The following is a 23,201-nucleotide window of genomic DNA, read 5'->3' on the forward strand; positions in this document are numbered from 1 at the left end:
GCGTCTGCCCGGGAGAGGGGAGCATGGCCTCTGAGCTCACTTCCTCTTCCTCCCAGCATTCTGTTCTGTTTACTCCTCCCACCTATGTTTTAACCTATCAGGGCCAAGCAGTTTCTTTATTACTTAACCAATGAAATCAACAGATTGATATATGACACACCCACATCACATTCTTGCCTAAAACTGACGGGTATGGGTAGATTCTGGGACTACTTCATTTCTCTCTGATCTTCCTTGTGCCAGAAGCTCCTTGAGGCATAACCTACTAGGGACAAAATAAGCAGGGAAACAAAAGCAAACTTCCTAAGTATGTGTTTATTAGCAATATGGATTCATTCATTATTTTATTAAAGTCTTAAAAAATGAGCATTTATTTATTTCTTTAGAAAATATTTATTGATTATTATATAACAGGTTTTATTCTGTTTATGATGTAGTGAGATAGTACAGTGTAATATAGACAAGAATTTTCTCTTCTTACAGAATTTCATTTGTAAATGTTTGTTTTAACAGTGAGAAACACAAACAAAATAATAAAACAACAATATTTAGACAGAACAAAATAATTACAGTGCCACATATATTTTTATGCTATAGTGGTAGTGTCTTTGTAAGGGGGAAAATTGGGAAGTAGATGTTTAGAGTGATCGATAATGGCATTGAATGTGGTAGTCATATTAGATTTTATTGAGGAATTACATTGAAATTAAAATGGGAAGCATTGCTGGTTCAGGCCAGGAAATATAAAACATATTTGAAAGCAATAATTAAAGCAGACCTTTTTATACTGCTAACCTGCCAGCAATCATATAATTTTTACATTTATTTATCATTTGCTTATTGTGAGCATTCATGTGTGTGTGCATAGCATATATGAGTGCACACATGTATGTTGCAATGTACACATGGTGGTCAGAGGACAGCTTGATGGAGTTTGTTCTGCTTCTTTACCATTTGGGTCCTGTGGATCAAACTCATACAGGTCACAAGCTTGGTAGCAAGCACCTTTACAAGTTGACTCAATCCTTTGGTTTTTATGTTAGCACAAGGACAGTTTCATCAGGCAGCTGTCATTTATTGGGTTGTTTTCATCTTGAATCCCAATTAGAAATTATAGCTCCCTAATTTTCTAGTGAAAACATCAATCTGGGGGCAATGGGAGATAGGTCTAAACGATGTATGTATTGTATAAATTTTATCTGTACAGTATTTGACCTGCAAAGGGTGCTTGTGCACCACTGTTTACCTGATGCCCACAGAAGCCAGACTAAGACATTAGATCCCATCTTCTGGAACATGAGTTACAGATGATTATGAGCTAACATGTAGGCTCTGGGAATTGAACTCAAGTCTTTTGGAAGAGCAGCCAGTTCTTTCAGCTGCTGAGCCATCTCTCCAACCCCTTGTTATATTGTTAGTTAGAGTAGGTTATATTCTTTTCTGCATAATCTCTCTGTTACATTCAGTTCCACGATCCATCAAACCACTGCATTGAAATTTGTGTCATTTGTGACAGAGTGAATATGGCACTGCTGAGTGTCCTCTGTGAATTTCTTTGTGTACTAGCCTGGGTACTGAAAGTCTTTGATACTTGTAAGATACTTCTAAATGTTCACTGGACCTGTGTTCCCCAAATCGCTGTAAATCAAATCTATAATTAACCAAAGTATATTTAATATTTTATCTATGAACCATCTTAGTTTAGTAGTGCAGTGTATGTACTTTAGTATATTAGTTGTGTCCCCTAGAGCCTGAACGGATGACTTGGAGTTGTCCAGCATCATAGGAGAGACTCTTACAGTGTACTTTTAGTTCACTGTGATCAAATGTGTCTCTTTACACATTACAAAGTCAAAAAAACTAAGCCAAACCATAAAAAATTTGAAACCCCTTGTTTTTCTCAAGTTAAAATTCATGTTAAAAAAGTAAACAAATGATTTGTAATTAGCACATGTCACTTGACTTACTATTACCCAGCTTCCTTTGTCTTTATTTATGTGGCATACACTTATAACTCCAATATACCCAGCCTTGGCAGAGTCATAGAGAAGAAGATATGGCATGCATGATTTTGGGGGTGCTTGTCTAGTAAGGGAAGAGTTTGTATGAATATCCACATTTTGAGAGAGGGGGAAATTACAGTTAAGTGCAAATTGCTTCTGCAGAGAAAAGAGGGAAATAACGAAGTTGTCTTTAAACACTAATCCCAACATTGGCTTGCATAAAGGTGATACATCATCCTGAAAACAATGGGCATGTGTTCAGAAACTTGATTAATCATGAGCTAACAATCTTTTGCTTTCCTTGGGAGATTATGTTAGAATGTAGGTCAGGTATCATAATGTTAATAAGCCAGGTTTTCTGTGAATGAGCTGCTTCACTAAGCTCTAGGAAGTCATTACTGAAGGCTGCCGCTGAGTGGCTTACAGCTCAGAAACCTTTCATTGTCTCTTCAAATTACAGCACTCACCCCTCCTCTTCCTTATGCAGTATTTTGTATAACATAGTAGGGTATTGTTGTCCAAATTTTGCACTCAAGATTGGCAGTAGAGATGAAGAATTTTTGCATGAAATGTTTTTATTGATCAGTTAAATGCTTTGAATATGTAAAATTTATTTTAAGTTTTCAAAAATTAACATTATCATGGGAAGTTTATCACAATACTATGTCCTAAAATATTTTCATAGGCAAACAAATATACTTCATGTAGAAGATATTTTTAAAGACTTATTTTTTTCATTCTTTTTTATTTTATTATTATTAAAAATTTTCACTTCCTTCCCTCCTCCCATTTCCCTCCTCCTCCCCCTATCCCCCTTCATCTCCCTTTCCAGTCCAAAGAGCAGTCAGGGTTCCCTGCCCTGTGGGAAGTCCAAGGTCCTCCCCTCTCCATCCAGGTCTAGGAAGGTGAGCATCCAAACATACTAGGTTCCTACAAAGCCAGTCCATGCAGTAAAATCAAAACCTAGTGCCATTGTCCTTGGCTTTTCAGTCAGCCCTCCTTGTCAGCCACGTTCAGAGAGTCCAGTTTGAACTCTCATCTGGTGATGGATGGAGATAGAGTCAGAGACCCACACTGGAGCACAAGACTGAGCTCCCAAGGTCCATATGAGGAGCAGAAGGAGAGAGAACATGAGCAAGGAAGTCAGGACCGCGAGGGGTGCGCCTACCCACTGTGGCAGTGGGGCTGATCTAATGGGAGCTCACCAAGGCCAGCTGGACTGGGACTGATGGAGCATGTGAAAGACTTTTTTTTTTAAATTTATTTCTTTTGAGTGTTTTTTTTTTTTTATAGCTTTATTACTTTGTATGCATTGCTCACAATGGCCAGAAGAGGGCATTGGATCCCCTGAAACTTCAGTTATAGATAGTTGTAAATCTCTTTGTGGATACAGGGAACAGAATTCCAGTCCTTTGCCAGAGGAAACTATGCCCCAAAGCACTAAGTTATTGTTCTAGCCCCAGAATATACTTTTAAAGCACCATTAGCAAAGGTCTTAGTTTTTTATGTTATTATTATTGTTTAATGAAAATGATAAGAAAATAAGGAACTACAAATGAAATGATTATATCATTAATTCCTACTGAGTTCACCCTGTAATAATTGCAAAATTATATCAATTTCCTTTAAATTTTGAGATAATATGAATGTACTGGAAGCTGTGCATAGATAATACAGAAGTCTTCTATGTCCTTCATGTAGTTATTGCATTAGTAACAGAACAGAAGTGTATGTAGTAAAGTGTCAACTAACACAGTGGTTTTGGCACAACATGTGTGTTTAGCTTTCTTGTATCTTATAATATGTGCTGATTTTATAATAATTTCTGCAGCTAATAGTTTCTGTATTCATAAATATATCTTCTGGACTATCACATACAGTTATCCTTATTTCCACCATTTTGGCTTTGGAAAACTATGGATTTTATTTTGATTTCTAGTTTTATATTTTATCATTTTTTTGATAAAAGGTATATGGCCTCCCCAGACTGTCTCTTTTCTATCAGGATAATACCATTGAGGTACTTTGGCATTGCTTATATAAATAATTTTTTCTTAATCTCTTACTCATGTTCTATGATATAGATATAACATTCAATGTTTTATTTACAATATTAACTATATCATCTTGCATGAGTACTGGCACTGAATAAGAGTTGCTTTTTCTCCAACACTTAAACACTTGATATTATAACTATTTTTATTCTTGCTGTTTTGATGGGTATGGGATAGTATGACTGTAATTTGTATCACCCTTAGTTTTAACAATATTGAACATAATTTCATTGTTTTTGGACACAAACTCCAATGAGTGCCTTTGGAGTCCAGCCCCAAGGTCCTCTTCAGGGTTTAAAATGAATTCGACAGCAAGTGAAGGATACTTCTTCTTAGGGTATCTGATGGATAATGAATTCTGTCACAGCTGTGATATTTCAAACATGTCACTATATTCTTCTGTCTCTGTTCAAATTTTATTTTCTCCCTAGCTTAAAAGATCTCTTGTTTCAGGAGGCTTGAAAAAATGAAAAAAAAAATACAAGTTACCTCTCATTGGTCAAAAGCACATTCCTAGGGTAAACAATAAGTAATTGAGCCATTTGAAAGGGCCTCACAAAGATTTCAAGGTATCATGATTTCAGGAGAAAGAGTGACCAGTCAAGGGTGGGGCACAGTGCCAGCGACAAAGTTTGAGACATAGGTCTATTGTGAGCAGACTTGGCAAGTGAAGAATTGGCTTGCTTTTCTTAGGTGCTTTGTGTAGCAACCTTGGTTGGACATCTGTGACTCTAACCTTGTGCATAGCTGTAAAGTTTTAAACTTATGAACCATTTACAATATTCCTTTAGTCTAGTTTGAACTTCCTCCGAGGTGAAAATGAACAAACTGTGTGCAGTTAGTCTGAGCAAAAAGAACAAGACAGGCTTTTAAGTGTCTACAGTCCTCATGGGACAAATAGATCGAGTTATGAAGCATATCCTAGTATATTTTCTATATATCAAAATTATGTATCTAAATGAAAGATCGTCTTCCTGACCACCCACAGATATATATATATATATATATATATATATATATATATATATATATGCTCATAAGATTGAGATGTAATCATGAGATTACATATACACATCACATGAGATTACACACTACAATGCAGATATTAGGGAGACAGTTTTATCTGTTTTAGCAAAAGTGAGCAACAGTTTCCAAAGTCGATGGTGCTGCAGGCCTTGCTTAGGTAGGATTAACCTCCATCAGAGAATCACTTATTTGGTGGGTTGACATCTGAACACTAGCTGATGTAACTCTCATGGCCTTCGACAAAACTCCTACAATGTAGCTCTAACAGGGTATCTCACTATGTTCTCTGATTGACTGGAAACTCATTACGTGACCAGAGTGGCCTTGAACAGAGATTCATCTGCCTCTGTCTCCCAAATTGCTGTGATTTTTCATGCGCGCATTTTTAAAATTTATATTTTTTCTTATTAAAATGCTTTTTCATTCTTTTACTGTTTTCTAAGTAATATTTTTACAAACAACTTTAAACATCATTTTATGCATTATTGATATATGGGTGAAAAAATTTGCCCTTAGGCCCCAATTTGTGTTTCAATTCGTTCAACAGATATTTAAGCAAAAAAACAGTTTTAATTTTTATTAAGTTCAATGTGTTAATATTTCCTCTTCAGAATCATGGTTTTGAAGTAGTACCTAGGAAAACTTTGGAAGAAGTCCTAGCCGCTACAAATTTTCTCCTGTTCTTCTAAAAGTTTTATCACATGTATTTTATATTTAAGTCAGTAACCCATTTTGTTTATTTTTGCAAAATGTGTAAAGTTTAAGCTAAGATTCTTTATTTTCTTATAGCTATGCATTAGTAGCTCAGTCTCAAGTCTGCCCTCCATTTAATTGCTTTTTCATTATTACTTTGCCATTTACATCCATGCCAAATATAATTGATTGTAATGACTAAAGAATAGTTTTTATAATGCCAGGAAAACACACACACACTATTATATAATATTATGTAATATATGCAATTATATTATATCCATACATGATGGTAACAAAAATAGAATATTTATATTGTTATATTGTATTATATCCACAATTTTAATAAAAATACAATTCGGAGGTTAATAGCATAGAGAAGATAGACAACAGGAATAGCATGAATAATCCCAAATAGCAGCAATATTTAAGAGGAGAATGCTTTCAAGTGAAAGAATCAGAGGCAGCAGTAGGCAAAGGAGGGAAATCACCCAATCATGGTGGTCACCAAAGACAAAGGATACTTTTTTATTAAAGTGGTCAGCATCACTGGCTGTGCATACAGTAATAACGTGAGGATTCAGAAACCTCTGCTGAGCTAATAACAAGGAAGCGCAATGGTAATCTAATAAAAACTAATAGAAAATATTTGAAATTTTTTATATTTAATGGTGTCAGTCCTATTTCCTGCTATAGTTACCCTGACTTACACCTAATTCAGGCACTTAAAATTTTGAATTAGAAATATAATTTGAAATTTACTCACAATAAACTTCTATTGTTATATTATTTTTGATAACTTATCGAGTATGTGAAAACTACTCAGCATAGCGTGAAATTTTTACTTTTGTATTTGCATATTCTCCAAACATCCTCCTCTAATGTATTTTTAAGTAAAATATACTCTCACTATCTCTCATTGTCAGGGTTTATATTGCTGTGATAAAACAGGTCCCACTATATCATCAAGGGAGGTCATAGCAGAAGCTCAAGGCAGCCTGGGAAGCAGAGACTGATGTAGAAGCCATGGAGGAACATGGCATACTGATTGCACTTCATGGCTTGCTCAGCCTGTTTTCTTAGATAACTCAGGACCTCTGCCCATGGGTAACATCACTTCCCTGTGAGCTGCAACCAACAATATCAATCTTTCATCCATAAAATGCCTAAAGAGATGGCTACAGGCAATCTAACTGAGGCATTTTCTCAATTGAGGATCCTATTCTGATACTGAATTGGCATGTGTCAAGTTTACAGAAACCTAATGACCTCACTATCCATACAAAAATGCTGTTACATGTGAGTACATAGTTTCTAAATTACAATAGTCAATATAAAACAACTTCATTTCCTTTTTAGTAGCTTAAACAGGTATCTAACATTTCAAGAGTCAGTTTGTTCTTTATAATTTTAACAAAGTGAGTTGTTTATACTTTCCCTTAGATTATTATTCTCTTGAAGTAAGAAAGAATATGACATAAAGTAAGGAGAGAGCTTCATTTTCATTTGTAATAGTGAGGCCCAACATGGGCAAAGGGGTTAGGGTTACATCTAGAAAGACAACAGGAACTGGGATATTATGATGAGTGGTGTCCTGGACTGTTGGAATTATTTAAATATTGTGGTGACTATGGAGTCACAGAGCCAAATCAGAGTGAGAAGGAACTCCAGCTCATTACAAAAGTTCACAGTAATTATAATCTATTATGCCTTAGAAATTGGGATATGGTCAGTGCAGGACCTCAAGAAAAGGGCTTCTACAACAAACAAAATTGAGAGTACCAAATAGTAGCCACATATTCTAAAGCTACTTCTGTACTGTTACCCAGATACTGCTAAATAACATGGATCAGGATTACTCATTCTTCAAAAAATATATTATTCAATTTTACTTGGACAAATCGGGTTAATATACATTGTGCGCATTAAACACGAAATAATTTGTGTAAAATAGGAGTAAAAGGCAGTAGGAGCATAAATAAGCATATTGTAATGGAGTTGGACAAGACAAGAAAGATTTATAAAAATAGCAGTTACATTCATAAGTGAAATTTTAAGCAGGAATTATGTTATAAAATAGTAATTTTATGATCAAGAAGTACAAATCTTTCTTGAGACAAAAATATTAAGATGTAAAAACTGAGATGAGATAATAGGTATCAGAAAAGGTGAAAATAGAAATGACAGTGAATAAAATTATACTTTTGACTTGTGTTGGCTTAAACACAAAATTACACAATGTAAAAGACATTAATAAACCAGGCATGGAAATATGCCTACTAATAATGTAATAATGACAAGGAGATAATTAAAATATAGACTAAGATTTAAGGTTAGCTGAATGAGTAACTAATCAATTTGACTTCTGTGTCAAAATAATCGCATGCCTAAAGAAAAAAATATAATGAAGATATGATTTATTAGCTTTCTCCTATATAGTATAACATACCATTTTAAAAGATATTTGTATATGGAATAAAAAAAATAAAATGTTTATTTTTCAAAGAATTCTGTGAGGTTTTGATTTTTAGCTTAAAAAAAAGGCATAGAACACTTGAAAATTGAATGCCACATTTGCCACAAATCAGGCCACAATTCATATGATAATTTTATATATTATTATTGAATAGACCTTATTACTTGATGAATGTTCAATAAATTGAACACATACGATAAAAAGTAGTTTTTAATTAAAGAGAGCATGACAATGTAAGACCTGAATGGAGTCGGATAGAACCCAAAACACAGAGATAAAATTTAGAAGAAAATCAAGGCCAGTATTCAGAAATTAACTCCAGGTAATAGATAGCCATTCAGAGAGATCTAAAACAAAGGCTCCCCCAGGCACTTACTTCTCTGAATAACAATAATATTACCTAACAAACTTTTGATAATAAAGATAGAAATCTTATGGGTCAAGATCTCAAGGCCAATCAGGCAGACCTCACAGTCATTCAGAGCCATCTTTTGATCATCCAGACACAATCCTTGGTCAACCAGAGAGAGAGATCATTACCAGCCAAAAAGATTTTAAAGACATTTGCAAGTAGAAAGATGAAAACATTATCCTAAACTGAGTCCAAATTTGATCAAACTGTTGTTATAATAATTTAAAAAAGGGGTGGTTGGAAATTTAGCTCAATGGTAGAGTTTGTACCTAGCAACCACATTTTACCCAGGGTATATGTGTGTTTGAATTCCAAATACTTTTGTGTTTCACAATTCTTTTTTTTTTTTAATTGAAAAAAATTTCCGCCTCCTCCCAGCCTCCCATTTCCCCCCTCCCCTCATTCCTCTCCCCCTCCCTCTCCAGTCCAAAGAGCTGTCAGGGTTCCCTGCCCTGTGGGAAGTCCAAGGTCCTCGTCCCCCCCACCCCCCATCCAGGTCTAGGAAGGTGAGCATCCAGACTGGTTAGGCTCCCACAAAGCCAGTACATGTAGTAGGATCAAAACCCAGTGCCATTGTCCTTGGCTTTTCATCAGCCTTCATTGACCGCCATGTTCAGAGTCCGTCCGGTTTTATCCCATGCTTTTCCAGTCCCAGTCCAGCTGGCCTTGGTGAGCTCCCAATAGATCAGCCCCACAATTCCTTTTTTTTATGGGAACATATTATTTAAACATGAGACAGTTTAAGAAATCAGATTATAGAAGGACACTAGAGAGGCTTCTGATTCCATCTGGGACCAGGAAAAAGGTACTGGGTTGTTCTTTGTCAGCACAACCACAGGAGAAGAAAATCCAAAGTAGCTTCAGACATTCAAAGCCACCTTAGGATCGTGTGTTCAGTGTGGCGAGAAGAAAGATCTAAAAATCACTAGTCTGCCTCAAAAATGATAAAAAGTAACTACAAAATTTCTATCTTTCCAAACGATATGACAATAATCATAAAAGCTGTTTATTTCACATTCCTCGCATCATAACCTATAGAAACAGTTTATTAATTTAAACTTTATCTGATCAGTGATGAGAATATGTCCATAAATAAAATATGTTCCTTGGTGCTGTATAGAAAGAATTTAGAAAGAACACTTTATGGAGAGTATTGTGCAGTAAATTCTTTATAGGGAAATTGCTGCACCTTCTACATGCTTTTATTAGTTTTTCTTTAACCAGTGTGCTAGAGAGGATGGTTCCTGGTGTTTTGATGATAAAAATCATTCACATTTAAATAAGATTGCCTCAACATAACTCAAACAGTGGCCCAAACAAGCTTTCTTCGCAGGAGTGCTATTTGTTTAAATAGAGGTGGACATGCTGCAAAGGTTTTTCCTAGGTGCTTTTCACCTTCTGGATACTAGCTCACAATATGTTTATGCTTTCACAAGTTTTCATTTCTTCATTAATATTTAAGTACAAATTAATCAAAGCTTATTACTTGAAAATAATTATAAATGATATATTTTGCTACACTTGAGCAAATTAATCATACTCAGGTTTTATACAAGCTAAAATATGTCTTTAAAGTATTCATATATATACATATATACACATGTAGATAACAATAATTAAGGAAAAAGAACAAACAGGAATGTGTGAAAGTGTTTGGAAGGAGGAAGGAAAGAGGAAATAATAAATAATACAATTACCAAACACACATTAAATGTTTTTTATAAGTGTCCTGAGCAAATAATTTGTAAGACATGACCAATTGTAGCATATGGCTTAATTCTGAAACATTTTTGCCAACATTTTTAGGTTTATAGCCTATTATATAACTATTAAGAGATGTCTGTATAACTACTACAAACATGGAAATGAGAGAAAAATGTATCTTAAACACTACAAGTAGTTAAGTATTCAAGAGAACATCTAAGAGATAGTTTGGTGTTCCATACAACTTAACCTTTAATTTCTGCAGCTTATTGCAATAACTAACTCAAGTTAGCATATATTTCACTTTTTATATAAAATTTCACAATTTTCCATGTCTATATTAAATATTTTTCTAAACAATTAAAATGATGAGTTATAACTTTTGTTTCAGGGAGTATTTATCAAGTTAGACTCCATTACTTAATAATAGCATTCCTAATTATTTAATGAGACACAAGAAACAAAGGTGAAAGAAAAGAAATAGTTCATTCCATGAAGCATGAATTAATGTTTTAGGGAGGAAAGTTGTACAACATTAACACTTTTTTCTTAATGGTTTTGAGGCTAAAGCTAGATTTGTAAAAAATTAATCTTATTTAAGCCATGGTCACAACTGTATACAACAAACTAAATTATTATATCTAAACATTGTTGTGGATATACCATTTAGACATTTTATTATTGCATGACACAAGGCATTTGTTATTTTGAGTTATGTACTTATTTGCATTACTTCCATGACAGTTTCATGCAATGTGCTTTGATCATATTCAAACTCCTCCCTCACATCCTCCTATACCCTTCCCTTTCTATCTGCATCTTTGTCCTTTCCTGTGTTCTTAAATTCTTCAAGACCAATTGTGATGCCCAGACAGGATGTGTGACCTTTCACTGGTTTACTTTCCAAGGACTACACTCTCAGAGAAAATTGTCTCTTCCTCTTGAAATCTGACAGTTACCAAGTGATCCATGGGTAGGATTGGGATTGTATGCTCGCCGCCACCACAACCCCCTTACTGGGATTTGGTTTTGCATTGCCTTTCATATCTTCTGTGAATGCTGTCACAATTGCTGAAAGTTCATCTGTGCAGTTCCCTGCTGTGTACAAAAGCTAATGTTTCTTAGTAGTCATCTACTATGACAGGATCCTACACTCTTTCAAGCCAATCTTCCACAATGTCCTTGAGCCTAATGGGGGTATGAAATATATTTCTCCTTTTTCTCTAAGTGCTCAGAAATCTCTTATTTTCTACATCATGGATAGTTGGGTTGTGGGTATTTGTGTTAATTACTATCCACTGCAGATTGAAAAATCGCAGAGGTTGAATGATTGCATTTATTTTTGAATGTGATAAGTCATTAGAAGGAGGTCTCTATCAAATCCTTCTCCTTAGAGCTCAGGGAATCCTGCAGGAGAGGAAGTGTAAAGATTGAAAGGGTCAGAGGGGATGAACGACACCAAGAGAGCAACACCCTTTGATCATATGTTCAAGGCACATACGAGACTGAAACAAGAACAGGACCTACAGCTCTGCACTAGGTCCTCTGCATATATATTATAGTTTTCAGGTTAATACTTGTATAAGAATCCTGACTGTTGGAACAAGTGGGGCTTGGACTCTTGGGACTCTTTTCCTCATGTTGGGTTGCATGTCTAACTTTGATATAATGATTTTGCTTCATCTTATTATATTTTATTTTGTCATGTTTGTCATCTCTTAGAAGCCTGTTCTTTTCTTTTTTTTTTATTGAGAAAAAGGAAAAAAAGTTTCTGCCTCCTCCCAGCCTCCAATTTCCCTCCCCCTCCTCCCCCCTTCTCCCCCTCCCCCCACTCCTCTCCCCCTCCCTCTCCAGTTCAAAGAGCTGTCAGGGTTCCCTGCCCTGTGGAAAGTCCAAGGTCCTTCCCCCTCCGTCCATGTCTAGGAAGGTGAACATCCAAACTGGCTAGGCTCCCACAAAGCCAGAACATGAAGTAGGATCAAAACCCCGTGCCATTGTCCTTGGCTTCTCATCAGCCCTCATTGTTCGCCATGCTCAGAGAGTCCAGTTTTATCCCATGCTTTTTCAGTCACAGTCCAGCTGGCCTTGGTGAGCTCCCAATAGATCAGCTCCACTGTCTCAGTGGGTGGGTGCACCCCTCGTGGTCCCGACTTCTTTGCTCATGTTCTCCCTCCTTCTGCTCCTCAATGGGACCTTGGGAGCTCAGTCCAGTGCTCCAGTGTGGGTCTCTGTCTCTATCTCCATTCATCACCAGATGAAGGTTCTGTGGTGATATGCAAGATATTCGTCAGTATTGCTATAGGATAGGGTCATTTCAGGTTCCCTATCCTCAGCTGCCCAAGGAACTAACTGGGGACATCACCTGTTCTTTTCTAATGAGAGACAGAAAGGGAGTAGATCTGGATGGGAGGAAAGGGGGAAGAGGAATTAAGAAAAGTAGAGGGAGGAGAAACTATAGTCAGAATATATTGTATGTGAAAGAACCTATTTACAGTAAAGGGCGAAAACGGAAAAGAAAAGATTTAGGGAAAAGAAAAAAAATGAAGGTTTAAAGGTAGTTTTTCTTTCTTTCCAACCTAAGCTTGCAATTTTTCCAGGTACCTCTGGTGGGCGCTGTGACTTCGAATTTGACCTTTGTGCCTGGGAGCAGGATCAGGATGAGGGTTTTGACTGGAATCTAAAATCCAGCAACATCCCAACTACAAGCATGGAGCCAGCTGTAGACCATACCCTGGGAAATTCTTCTGGTCATTACATCCTTCTCAAAACCAATTTCCCACAGCAGTCCATGAAAACAGCCAGAATTTCAAGCCCAGTTATAAGCAAGAGAAGCAAAGACTGCAAGGTATGAGGGGAAAATTAAGGGATCTTATAAACAGCTATTGGAAAGGGTCATGTGCAGAGAATGGGGTGCCTGGGGCTAGAAACACTGCATTTGGACTTACTCAGCATAGCATATTTGAGAGGAAAAAGAATAAATGGGAACAGTTATTAGAATTACTGGAGAAACTCTCTTGTGAATATACTATACAGAAGTCAGAATTTTGGAAATAACTGGAAAAATTCCAGGGTTAACAATTCATGATTATAGATAATACAAAATAAGTAAAGGACCAGTTTTGTTCCCCCTAGGACTTTAGTGATTATAGAAACTATGAGAATTTTATGACCACCACTAAGAAAAATAAATAAATAACATGCAATATATAAATAATATATTGAAGACTCTGATGTAGCTAAAGCTATCTATAAAAGAGACAAAGACATATTTTCAGAGAGGATAAAAGTAGATTTGGTTCTTAAAACAATGAAAAAAATTATAGGTAAGTAAAAACAGGACTTCATCCTTAGCTTATAAAAATTTGAATAAATGTCTAAGGCATCTCAGCTACAGGACTCAACATAACTAAATATCATTTAAGGCACTAACTATAAAGTAAGCTCTTAGAAGTCATTCCCCTGTTACCTTGATCACAAGAGACTGTTAAATAAATACTCCACTTATTTGTACTATGAGATATGCAACATTAAAATTATGTTATAGCATACATATGCTGGGTTGGTTTTTCCCCAATATTTGAACACTTAAAGGAAGTAAATTTTATTTAAAGAAGTTTTTTTTCTGCTCATTTCAGGTTAGATTAAAGTTTCACAATCTAAATTGTTATGATATGATATTCAAAACGATGCTCTTTGTTGTGCTGTGTGCACAGTAGAGGTAGCTGTAACCCAAAGAGAACCGTGTGTGCATCACCCTTCAGAAAACAGCCATTGCCATTGGTCTTAATCCTTGGCAAACCTTCAGTTCATCAAAGGGGATTTTCTGTCTCATCCTAGGATGTCTTCACAATTGGACTCTCCCAGAGTAATCTCTGCTCTCAGCTGGGCAGTGAGGTTTTACAAAAAAGGAATTGGATAAGAGTTTTAGAGAGAAAACTTGGTCAGAAGTTCAGAATGGAAGTGAAAAATCAAACAACAAAACTACACTTTGGTTTGGTACCAAATAGAATTTAATAAAACATCCTTTTACATGCTTTTGCTGTTTCGCAAAGAAATGACACTTCCTCAAGATTGAAAGCTAGACACACCAGATGTAATATATGTTAAGTCTATGTCTATAAATTTAGTTGTAGATGTCCTTAGAAAAGTCTCAAAATTGCAAGTTAGCTTTAGTCTAGACATCTAATTAACTAGTAAAGCATGAAATATATAAAATTATAGGTTGGCCGGGCGGTGGTGGCGCACGCCTTTAATCCCAGCACTCGGGAGGCAGAGGCAGGCGGATCTCTGTGAGTTCGAGACCAGCCTGGTCTACAGAGCTAGTTCCAGGACAGGCTCCAAAGCCACAGAGAAACCCTGTCTCGAAAAACCAAAAAAAAAAAAATAATAATAAAATAAAATTATAGGTTGATTTCCAAGTTTTTCTATTTAATATTTTCTATAAATGCTTAAAATAATTGTTTTGTCATAGAAACTAAAAATCTCATACATCTCTATATCCCTTTGGTCACCAAATTATAATTGCTCACATTAAAACCTCCTATCAGAATTATAAGGGATACCAGGAAGGGGCAAATTTTTAAGAGAAATGGCTTGTTTTGTTAATATTTATGATATAGATTGAATACAAATAGTCAAGAAAAGGTCATCCTGAGAATTGTTGGCTCTCAAGGATGACAAATATTTGTATGAGGTAAGTAAAAAAACAAGAAATTTTTGGTAAAATTATGTGTGTTCTTTCACCTTATGGGATATCTTCAATCAAAGAAAATGAAATTATTTTTCTCTTTCATTATGAAAAGCAGGTAGCAGAGAGAATACTGAAATTGATGGGGAAATTGAATCTTTAGATAATGAAGATTTTATGTAAAAAATATTTAGAAGACTTAGTATTTTACAGATGTTTATTCCTTCTTACCCTGGGGGTAGTTTTTGTTTTCATCAATAGTCTCCCAGGAAACAAAGGTGAGGGCGTTGTTTCCATGTAAACCTATTGGCATGATTTAAAAATACCTTAAGATACAGGTAGAAAATACGTGTTTCATTGTCTTTATATTAATGAGAATGTAAAGCAGAACATTGGCTAGGAATGCTTGTAGCTGCCTGGGATTCACACAGCAGTAGGTCAAAAAGCTGTTCTACTAGTATCTGCTGATTCATGAGATCTGTCTAGTCCATTTTATTCATCACTAAAATAAGTAATCTAGATAAGTTTTTGTGTCCCCGGAAATACCGTCATAAAATTCATCTTGGAAAAATTAATCAGTGGAGATAATTTAACAAAGAAAAACACTTGGAGATTTTATCAGCTAGGGAATTTGGATATTCATGTCCATGGCTCTCCCCTTAGTCCAAGCTTCTGTAATAATCTATTACACATATTAGTTAACCATATCTTTCACTATTGAAGTACATTCCTTCTATTTCTCCAGAGTATTCTCTGCACAATTGTTGATGTTTCAATAGTGTATTCTTCTTGTATAAAGAGTTCCTTCTGTAATCATTTTCTCTCAGACACCTGGCAAAATAAAAGCCTTTAAAAGCTCTGAATCATTTTTGTTTAGACCCCATTTTCTTCTGTCTCCCTGAATTTTCCTTTCCTCTCTTCTACCACATCAGAATGACTGATAATCTAGTCAACTCTGTCTCTGACATGTTGGAATATGAATGCCTTGAAATAGCAGTTTTATTAGTTTTAGAAGTTCCAGGGTCTGTTCTGCTGGTGCCTCTTTCTAGCATCCCAAGTAAAATCTGGTAAGAGCAACTCTGCAGGGTTTGCACTGTGGAATCCCTTGTCCTATAGCACTAAAATTGTGCTTCAATTATAAGAATGTAGTGGAATAAGCAAGATACTCCTTGGTAATTCAACATAAAACACCCATTTGGGCCATAATGAAGCCACTCTCATGTGTCACCAGTCCATTAGTGAAGACAGAGACATCGTGACACAAAGCTTCTGTTCGTGCTTGAACATTGAATGTTAATTGCCAACATGGGGATTTTAGAGGGGAATTTTGCTTTAGAAATAGAAAAATAAACCTTTTTCATCCTCTTCTGAATTTCTATTCAACTTTCTTTTACTATTTTCCCTGCATGTATCTATTCTGCCTTTATTCAGTGCTAAAGTGCTTAGGAATTAATAGACTGTACCCATCTAATTTGCCTTCCATACCTGTTAGTAAAGAAGAGGATATTGAGAAATTTTTGAAGTGGAAATAATTAAACTCATCGTTTGTAATATTCTGTTCTTGCTACAGATAATTTTTAATTATCACATGTATGGTCCTGGCAGTAGGAACCTCATCTTGCTCCAGGTGACAGTCACAAACGACACAAAGACACTGCTCAATCTCATTGAAGAACAAGGCAATTTCTGGCAGAGAAAAGAATTGTTGTTGTCTAGTGATGAAGACTTTCGACTCAAATTTGAAGGCAGAGTTGGGGAAGGCTACCCTGGCAATATCGCCCTTGATGACATTGTGCTTACAAAGGGATGTCTGCCATCTCTAGGCTCCACAGAGGAAGACTTGGCTCCTCCCCTTCCAACAGGTATGTTTTCAGTTGTACTTCCTTTGTGTTTTTATAGGTTGTAGGGCAGAAGATATGGAAATGAGTGAAAATAAAATAAATTCCTAGTTTTGCATTGCTTCATAATAAAAAAAATGTTTTTAAACTAAAATGTATTTTACAAGCCTTTACTTACAAAATGTCTCACAAATTTTCTCCAAGCTCTGTTGTATTTAGCAGTTTCTTGGTTCTCTGTGGAGACAGCCCTGTCTTAGATAAGTTGAATACAGAAAGACTCTAATGAAAGGCATCTGATTTCAAATCAGATCACTCTTAAGTAAATAGACTTATATATTTTAACAAAATATAAAGAAAATCAAGAGCAGAGAGAGATTTTCTGCTTTAATGAGACATTCTTCTTGTTATATTCTTTTCCAGGCACAATGAGGTTGCCTTCTATGAAAACTATCAGTAAGATGAAAGTCATGAATATCAGTAATGCTGTTAAGACATCTAAGGGGCTGACTATCATAGCTTAACCACAGGGTACACTGCAGTGAGACAGATGCTCACTGATAAGAACTACTGCTCCCCGTAACAGGAGAGTGCCACACCATGCAGTGATACCCTAAGTTAAGTTCAAACTGCGAAATGTTTAAAATGGTTTCCGTGGAACGTTAGTTACATCCTCTCATCATAAGAAGGGAAAAAAGATTATTAAAACAAAACAAATCACGAGCAGTATGTGATTACTTAGTCTTTGTAGACCAATGGATGTATTTATTTGAATCGCTGAATGTATACATTGAAATACTTTATGATTTAGAATGTCCACGTGTCGTTTTATCCTGGAATATTTAGTGATTTCTTAAAAATACCATCGACATTCATTGAGTTAGCGACTTTCAATATATTATGGCAATGTTAGAGAATACTGTTAATCCCATGAATCTACACACTGGTGATATAAAAATAGCATATTATGATAAAATTATAAAAGATATCTTGCCAATTATATTGTTAATATGTAACTATATATTTAGTGTAGAAAATGGACATGTTCTCTGCTAGTATCTACACCTCTCATGTACTTAAGAAAAATGAATGTCATCCATACAGAATGAGTTCAATAATTTGTCTGGATTTTTTACTGATCAAAAAAGCGAACTCCATCACTTTTGCTTTTTCTTTTCTGTTAATCACAGAGGTGGTGTTTAAATATGATTGAGAGAAAGTTTTTATCTGGTTTTCAGTAGACAGTATTGCATGCACTTCATCTGCAATAGTCCTAACACTGTGTAGAATGGTGTAGAGGATGCAAGCATACCAAGACTATATCCCATCTGCTTAGATGGGTTATTTGAAATGCCGCTGAGCATCCTCAGTTAATATGCCTCCTGAGAAAGCATAGCCTTCCTTCCTGACTAAAGTATACAAATGCTGTCTGTGCTATAGTCTGTTCTATAAGAAAGTAAGTTCTTGAATTTATTGAAAAATAACCTTAAACATTCAAAGTATGGGAGATTACACATTTTTGTTGACCCATCTCAGTTTTCAACTAACAACTACTAAAAGGAATACAAGAAAAATAAATTAAAATGTATTGGGGTATATTGAGACCTTAAGCTTATAAAATATTTCTACTAAAAAAGTATTTAAAATATTTGAAGAAGTAAACAATTGTTAAAAAATATCACTAATTATATATTAATTGTGAAGCCAAGAGCATATGTGAATAATGTTAAACTCTTTGTTTATCCTTACAATATTTAATGTGTGTGAAGGTTTGTGATTAGTGAGGCACAGGAAGGATGGATCTGTTGCTGAAGTACTTGTCTCCAAGTGTGAGGGACTGAGATTTATCCCTCGAAGACATAGAGCTGTATGTGTGTGTGGCTTCCCAAGGAGAAGTGGTAGTGTGCATTTAGAATCCCACAACTGGTAATCCCATGCTGAGGAGACAGAAAATGACAGATCCATAGGGTTAGCCTGCTGGACTAGCTTATCATTGAAGACTAGGAGCAGTGAGAGACCCTGTCTCAAGAAACACCAAACCAAATGGACAAAAAATACAATGTAGGTGACTCCTGTGGAACAATGCCTGATATTGACTTCTGGCTTTCATATGTACAAATTTCCATATACACACATGTGCATACATATATATTTGTACCAACACACATTCCCACACTCACAATGCACACACACACACACACACACACACACACACACACACACACATATATATATATATATATATATATATATATATATATTAGTTTTGATCAACAGAAAATAAAATAATCTATACTATGAGGCTATATAAATAACTCAGCAGTTAAGAGCATTTGCTAGTCTTGCATAGGATACTTAGGATGCAGGTTCAGTTCTCAATACCCACATGATTCACAACTGTCTTTAACTCTAGTTTCTGGAGGTCTGCCACATGTTTCAGGCCTCTGCACATACCAGATACACATGTGGTACTTATATAGACACAGGCACACATTCATACTAAAAAACATATTTAGAAAAGAAGCTGAGTACTTCATAACAAATCAGTGAAGCAATGAAAAAATTTAAAAGTACCATAGTATCTTTTGGGCTATGATTAAATCCTGAGGATGTATAAAAATCCTCATGAGTGTGTTTATAGGATGTCTAATTTGAGACATTTGTTAGATGTGTAGGAATTTGAAACCATGCTTCTGCTCATCTGAGGAAATGACCCCTTCTGCTTAAGGTCCACATGATACAGTAGAATTAGATGAAGAACATGGTAGAGAGACTATACTCGAAGGAGCATTCTGAAAATGAAGATGAAATAATTAACATTTTAATAGCCTTCCAATTGTAATGCTTATATGTAAGTGATGAAGATAAAATTAATGAGCATACTATCTATTTGCTTTCTTGTAAATTTTTAAATGGATGCTTAACTACATTCAGAAACTAGACCAATGCATTCATAAGCACACCCATTAAGAGTGAAATCTTGGAGACTTAATGTAAAATTGATATGAAATATTGACTTCATTGTGAGTTTAGGGGATCCTGGTATTTTAAGAAGAGTTGGCATCTTAACCAAATGAAAATCTGAATGGATTCATTATATTGTAATGAATGTTGCGTTAAGAGAGTTAAGAGGTATCATTCTTGCCACTGGAGACATTCCTTGACAGCATGGATGCTTAGTCGGAGTATCATCTCCCACACTATGTGGTGACATCTTCTTATGTATTTTAGGAAGTTTCTACAGTAGCAGGTTTCCACATAGTTCTTCAAAATACCTCTAGTGTTGCTTGTCCACCCCATATTGCCTCTTTTATCCTTCTATCATCTTCCTCCTACTTAATCCTCCTATTCTCATTTCCCCATTATGTCTTCATAACACTATATTCTATTTCCCCTTTTTTGGAAGATCCCATCTTCTCCACTAATCTCTTACTAGGTACCTACATTTGTAGTTATTATGAATGTAGCACACATTGAAAATTGAAAAGAAAACATTTACATATAAGAGAAAACATACAGTATTTGTTTTTTGAGGTCTTGGCTACCTCAGTCAGTATGATCTTTTTCTAGCTCTATCCATTTACTTGCAAACTGAATAATTTTTTTGCAATAATTACTTGCAATTCGAATAATTTCATTTTGACGAGTTAAATAATATCCCATTGTGTAAATATACCACATCATCATCCATTCAGCACTTGATGAATATCCGGACTCTTTCTGATTTCTGCCTATTATGAATAGAGCAGCAATGAAAATGAATGAACAAGTATCTCTGTAAGAAGGTGTAGAGTCCTTTGAGTATATTTTGAAGAGAGGTATGGCAGCATCTTCAGCCATATCAGTTCTCAGCTTCCCAAGGATTCTCCACATTGAGTTGCATAATGAATGTACCAGTTTCTATGCCCACCAGCAGTGAATGAGTGTTTCCCTTCCCCGTCATCTTTGCCAGTATGTGTTATCATTTGTTTTCTTGATCTTCCATTCTTACTGGAGGAAGATGAACTCTCAAAGTAGTTTAAAATTACAATGCTCTGATTACTAGAAAAAGATAAAGAAAAAATAAAGGAGGAAACCAAACAAGCTGAGCAGTTATGGGAAACAAGCCAGTAATCAGTGTCCTCTCTAGCAGTCACAGGAACAAGCCAGTAAACAGTGCCCTCTGTGGCAGTCATGGGAACAAGCCAGTAAGCAATGCCCTCTGTGGTTCTGCTTCAGTCCCTACCTTCACCCAGCTAGCTCCCATGAGTACCTTTCTTGTCTTCTCTTGACGGTGAAATATAATTTGTAAGCCAAAGGAACCATCCACCCGAAAACATAAAATAAAACAAAGCAAAAGAAAAAAGATAGCATGATTCCTTATGAAGATGCAATTAGACCAAATCTATAAGCAATGATCAAAAGAGACCAAGGATTTTATTACTAAAGTGATGCTATTATTGATCCCTTGAAAATTTAAAGTCTTATTTGAGAGATTTATTTAATAGCAGTTTTAGTAATTGTTAAATGAAAAAGTATAAAAATAGTTGTTAAATAAAATTTAATGATAAAAGAAAGCCACTATTCATTCTTCTTTGAAATGCCCTGGTGCAAATTGAGCCACTATTATATTTTCATATTTTTGATAGATACTTTATGAAGTCTAATATAATAAAAGAAGGGGATATTTTGAATACCTGTTTATGGTTTTAGGTTTAATCATTTTTGCTTTTTCCAAATAAGTTTCATAATAAATTTATTTTAGGATATACACATTACAATAAAAGTGTAAAGCAGATTTAGGTAAATTGCATATTTGAAATGATTAGAGCTGTTTTTTGTTTTTGTCTTTTTCTGTAAATATCAAAACCCTTATTTTTTGTTGATATTAACTCATAGTAAAAGTGCTTCTGTTCTTAGCATAAACATGGTTATTAAATGTTTTATCTATTATTCATTTCTTTGAAATATTTGCCTATAGTCAAAAATTCTGTTTCTCCCTGATAAGGATGCAGGCATAGAATCATTCAAAATTCTGATTGCACGTGGCATGATAATGTGTTGTACACTGCACATGATGCTCAGTGTAAAATGAATGTGTCCGGAGGTAGAGACATGCCCTTGGATCTCAGCACAGCTTGTTAGCTCTGTGTAGTGCCAAACTTACTTCTCTAATTCTAATTTTTCTCTTCTTAAAATGTAGATCTGAAAGAATCTGAGTTAGCTGTTGAAAACTAAGGAAATGCTCTATAATGTCTTCAGCAATGCTTGGGTGTCAGTGTTTTGTGCTATTTTTATCTTTTCCGTCCTTTTGTTCCTACTTTGGAGACAATATAAAATGAACTATATGAGAGAATTTTCTTAAAAGCAGTGTCTACCTGCTTTTCTCTCTACACTAATAAAAGTAGATGTCAGATCTTTGAACATCTTGTTCTTTACAAAGAAACAGCCCTTGTAAAATCTTTAAAATATGTGTTTATTGACTGTCGTGATTTAATTTATGATCTGTAACTTAAAATGGTGGAAAAATCATAGTAAAGATTCAGAGGCTGATTGACATGATAACCACTGAAGGATAAAAGAGACAGAAGAGAAACCAGAGACTGCAGGATTTAAACTTAGGGACATTTTAAAAGATTCTTGAGAGTCACAGATGTTAATGCCACACTTATCTGTGCATGGTATGGAAAAGGAAGAAGAAAGATTTTTTCCATTTAAAAATATTTATTTATTTTATATCCTGACTGAAATTCCATTCCCTCTTCTCCTCTTAATCTATCCCCCCGACCTTCTCTCTGCCCCCACTTCCCCTGCACCACCTTTTTGTATTCAGAAAATAACAGGCAGTTCATGGATATCTACAAAACATAGCCTATCCAGTTGTAGTAAAACTATGTGCTTTGGCTTGTGTTAAGGCTAGGTAAGGCAACCTAGTATCAGGAATAGGGACCCAAAAGTCAGTAAAAGAGTCAAAGACAACCCCTGCTCCCACTATTGGAATTCCCCCACTACTGTCACATATGCAGAGGACCTAGGTCAATCCCCTGAAGATTTCCTGGTTGTTGGTTTATCTCTGTGAGTTCCTACGAGTCCAGGTTAGTTGGTTCTGTGGCATTTTTGTGAAGCCCTCTACCACTCTGTCTCCTACAATTCTTCCTCTCTCTCTTCAGCAGGATTCCCTGAGTTTAGCCTAATGTTTGGCCATGGGCCTCTGCATCTGTTTCCTCCAGGTCCTGAATGAAGCCTATCTGCTGACTACTGGCCTAGGCACTAATCTATAAATATAGCAGAATCACTTTAGGCATCATTACATTGACTTTTCTCCAGTTGTG

At 35.4% G+C, this 23,201-nt stretch overlaps 1 protein-coding gene across 1 annotated transcript in view; it reads left to right on the top strand.

Moving 5' to 3' along the window:
• The window catches only part of Malrd1 (MAM and LDL receptor class A domain containing 1), a 616,720-nt gene that overhangs the window by 259,994 nt on the left and 333,525 nt on the right, over nt 1-23,201 (top strand). The window contains exons 24-25 of the mRNA XM_041630809.1: nt 12,966-13,213; nt 16,626-16,917. Coding sequence (XP_041486743.1) covers nt 12,966-13,213; nt 16,626-16,917 — 540 coding nt within the window. The remainder of the gene's footprint in view (nt 1-12,965; nt 13,214-16,625; nt 16,918-23,201) is intronic.

This window comes from Microtus oregoni, unplaced genomic scaffold (assembly GCF_018167655.1).
Source record: "Microtus oregoni isolate MIOR12 unplaced genomic scaffold, Mior012 000035F_ref0000213, whole genome shotgun sequence".
Lineage (NCBI taxonomy): Eukaryota > Metazoa > Chordata > Mammalia > Rodentia > Cricetidae > Microtus > Microtus oregoni.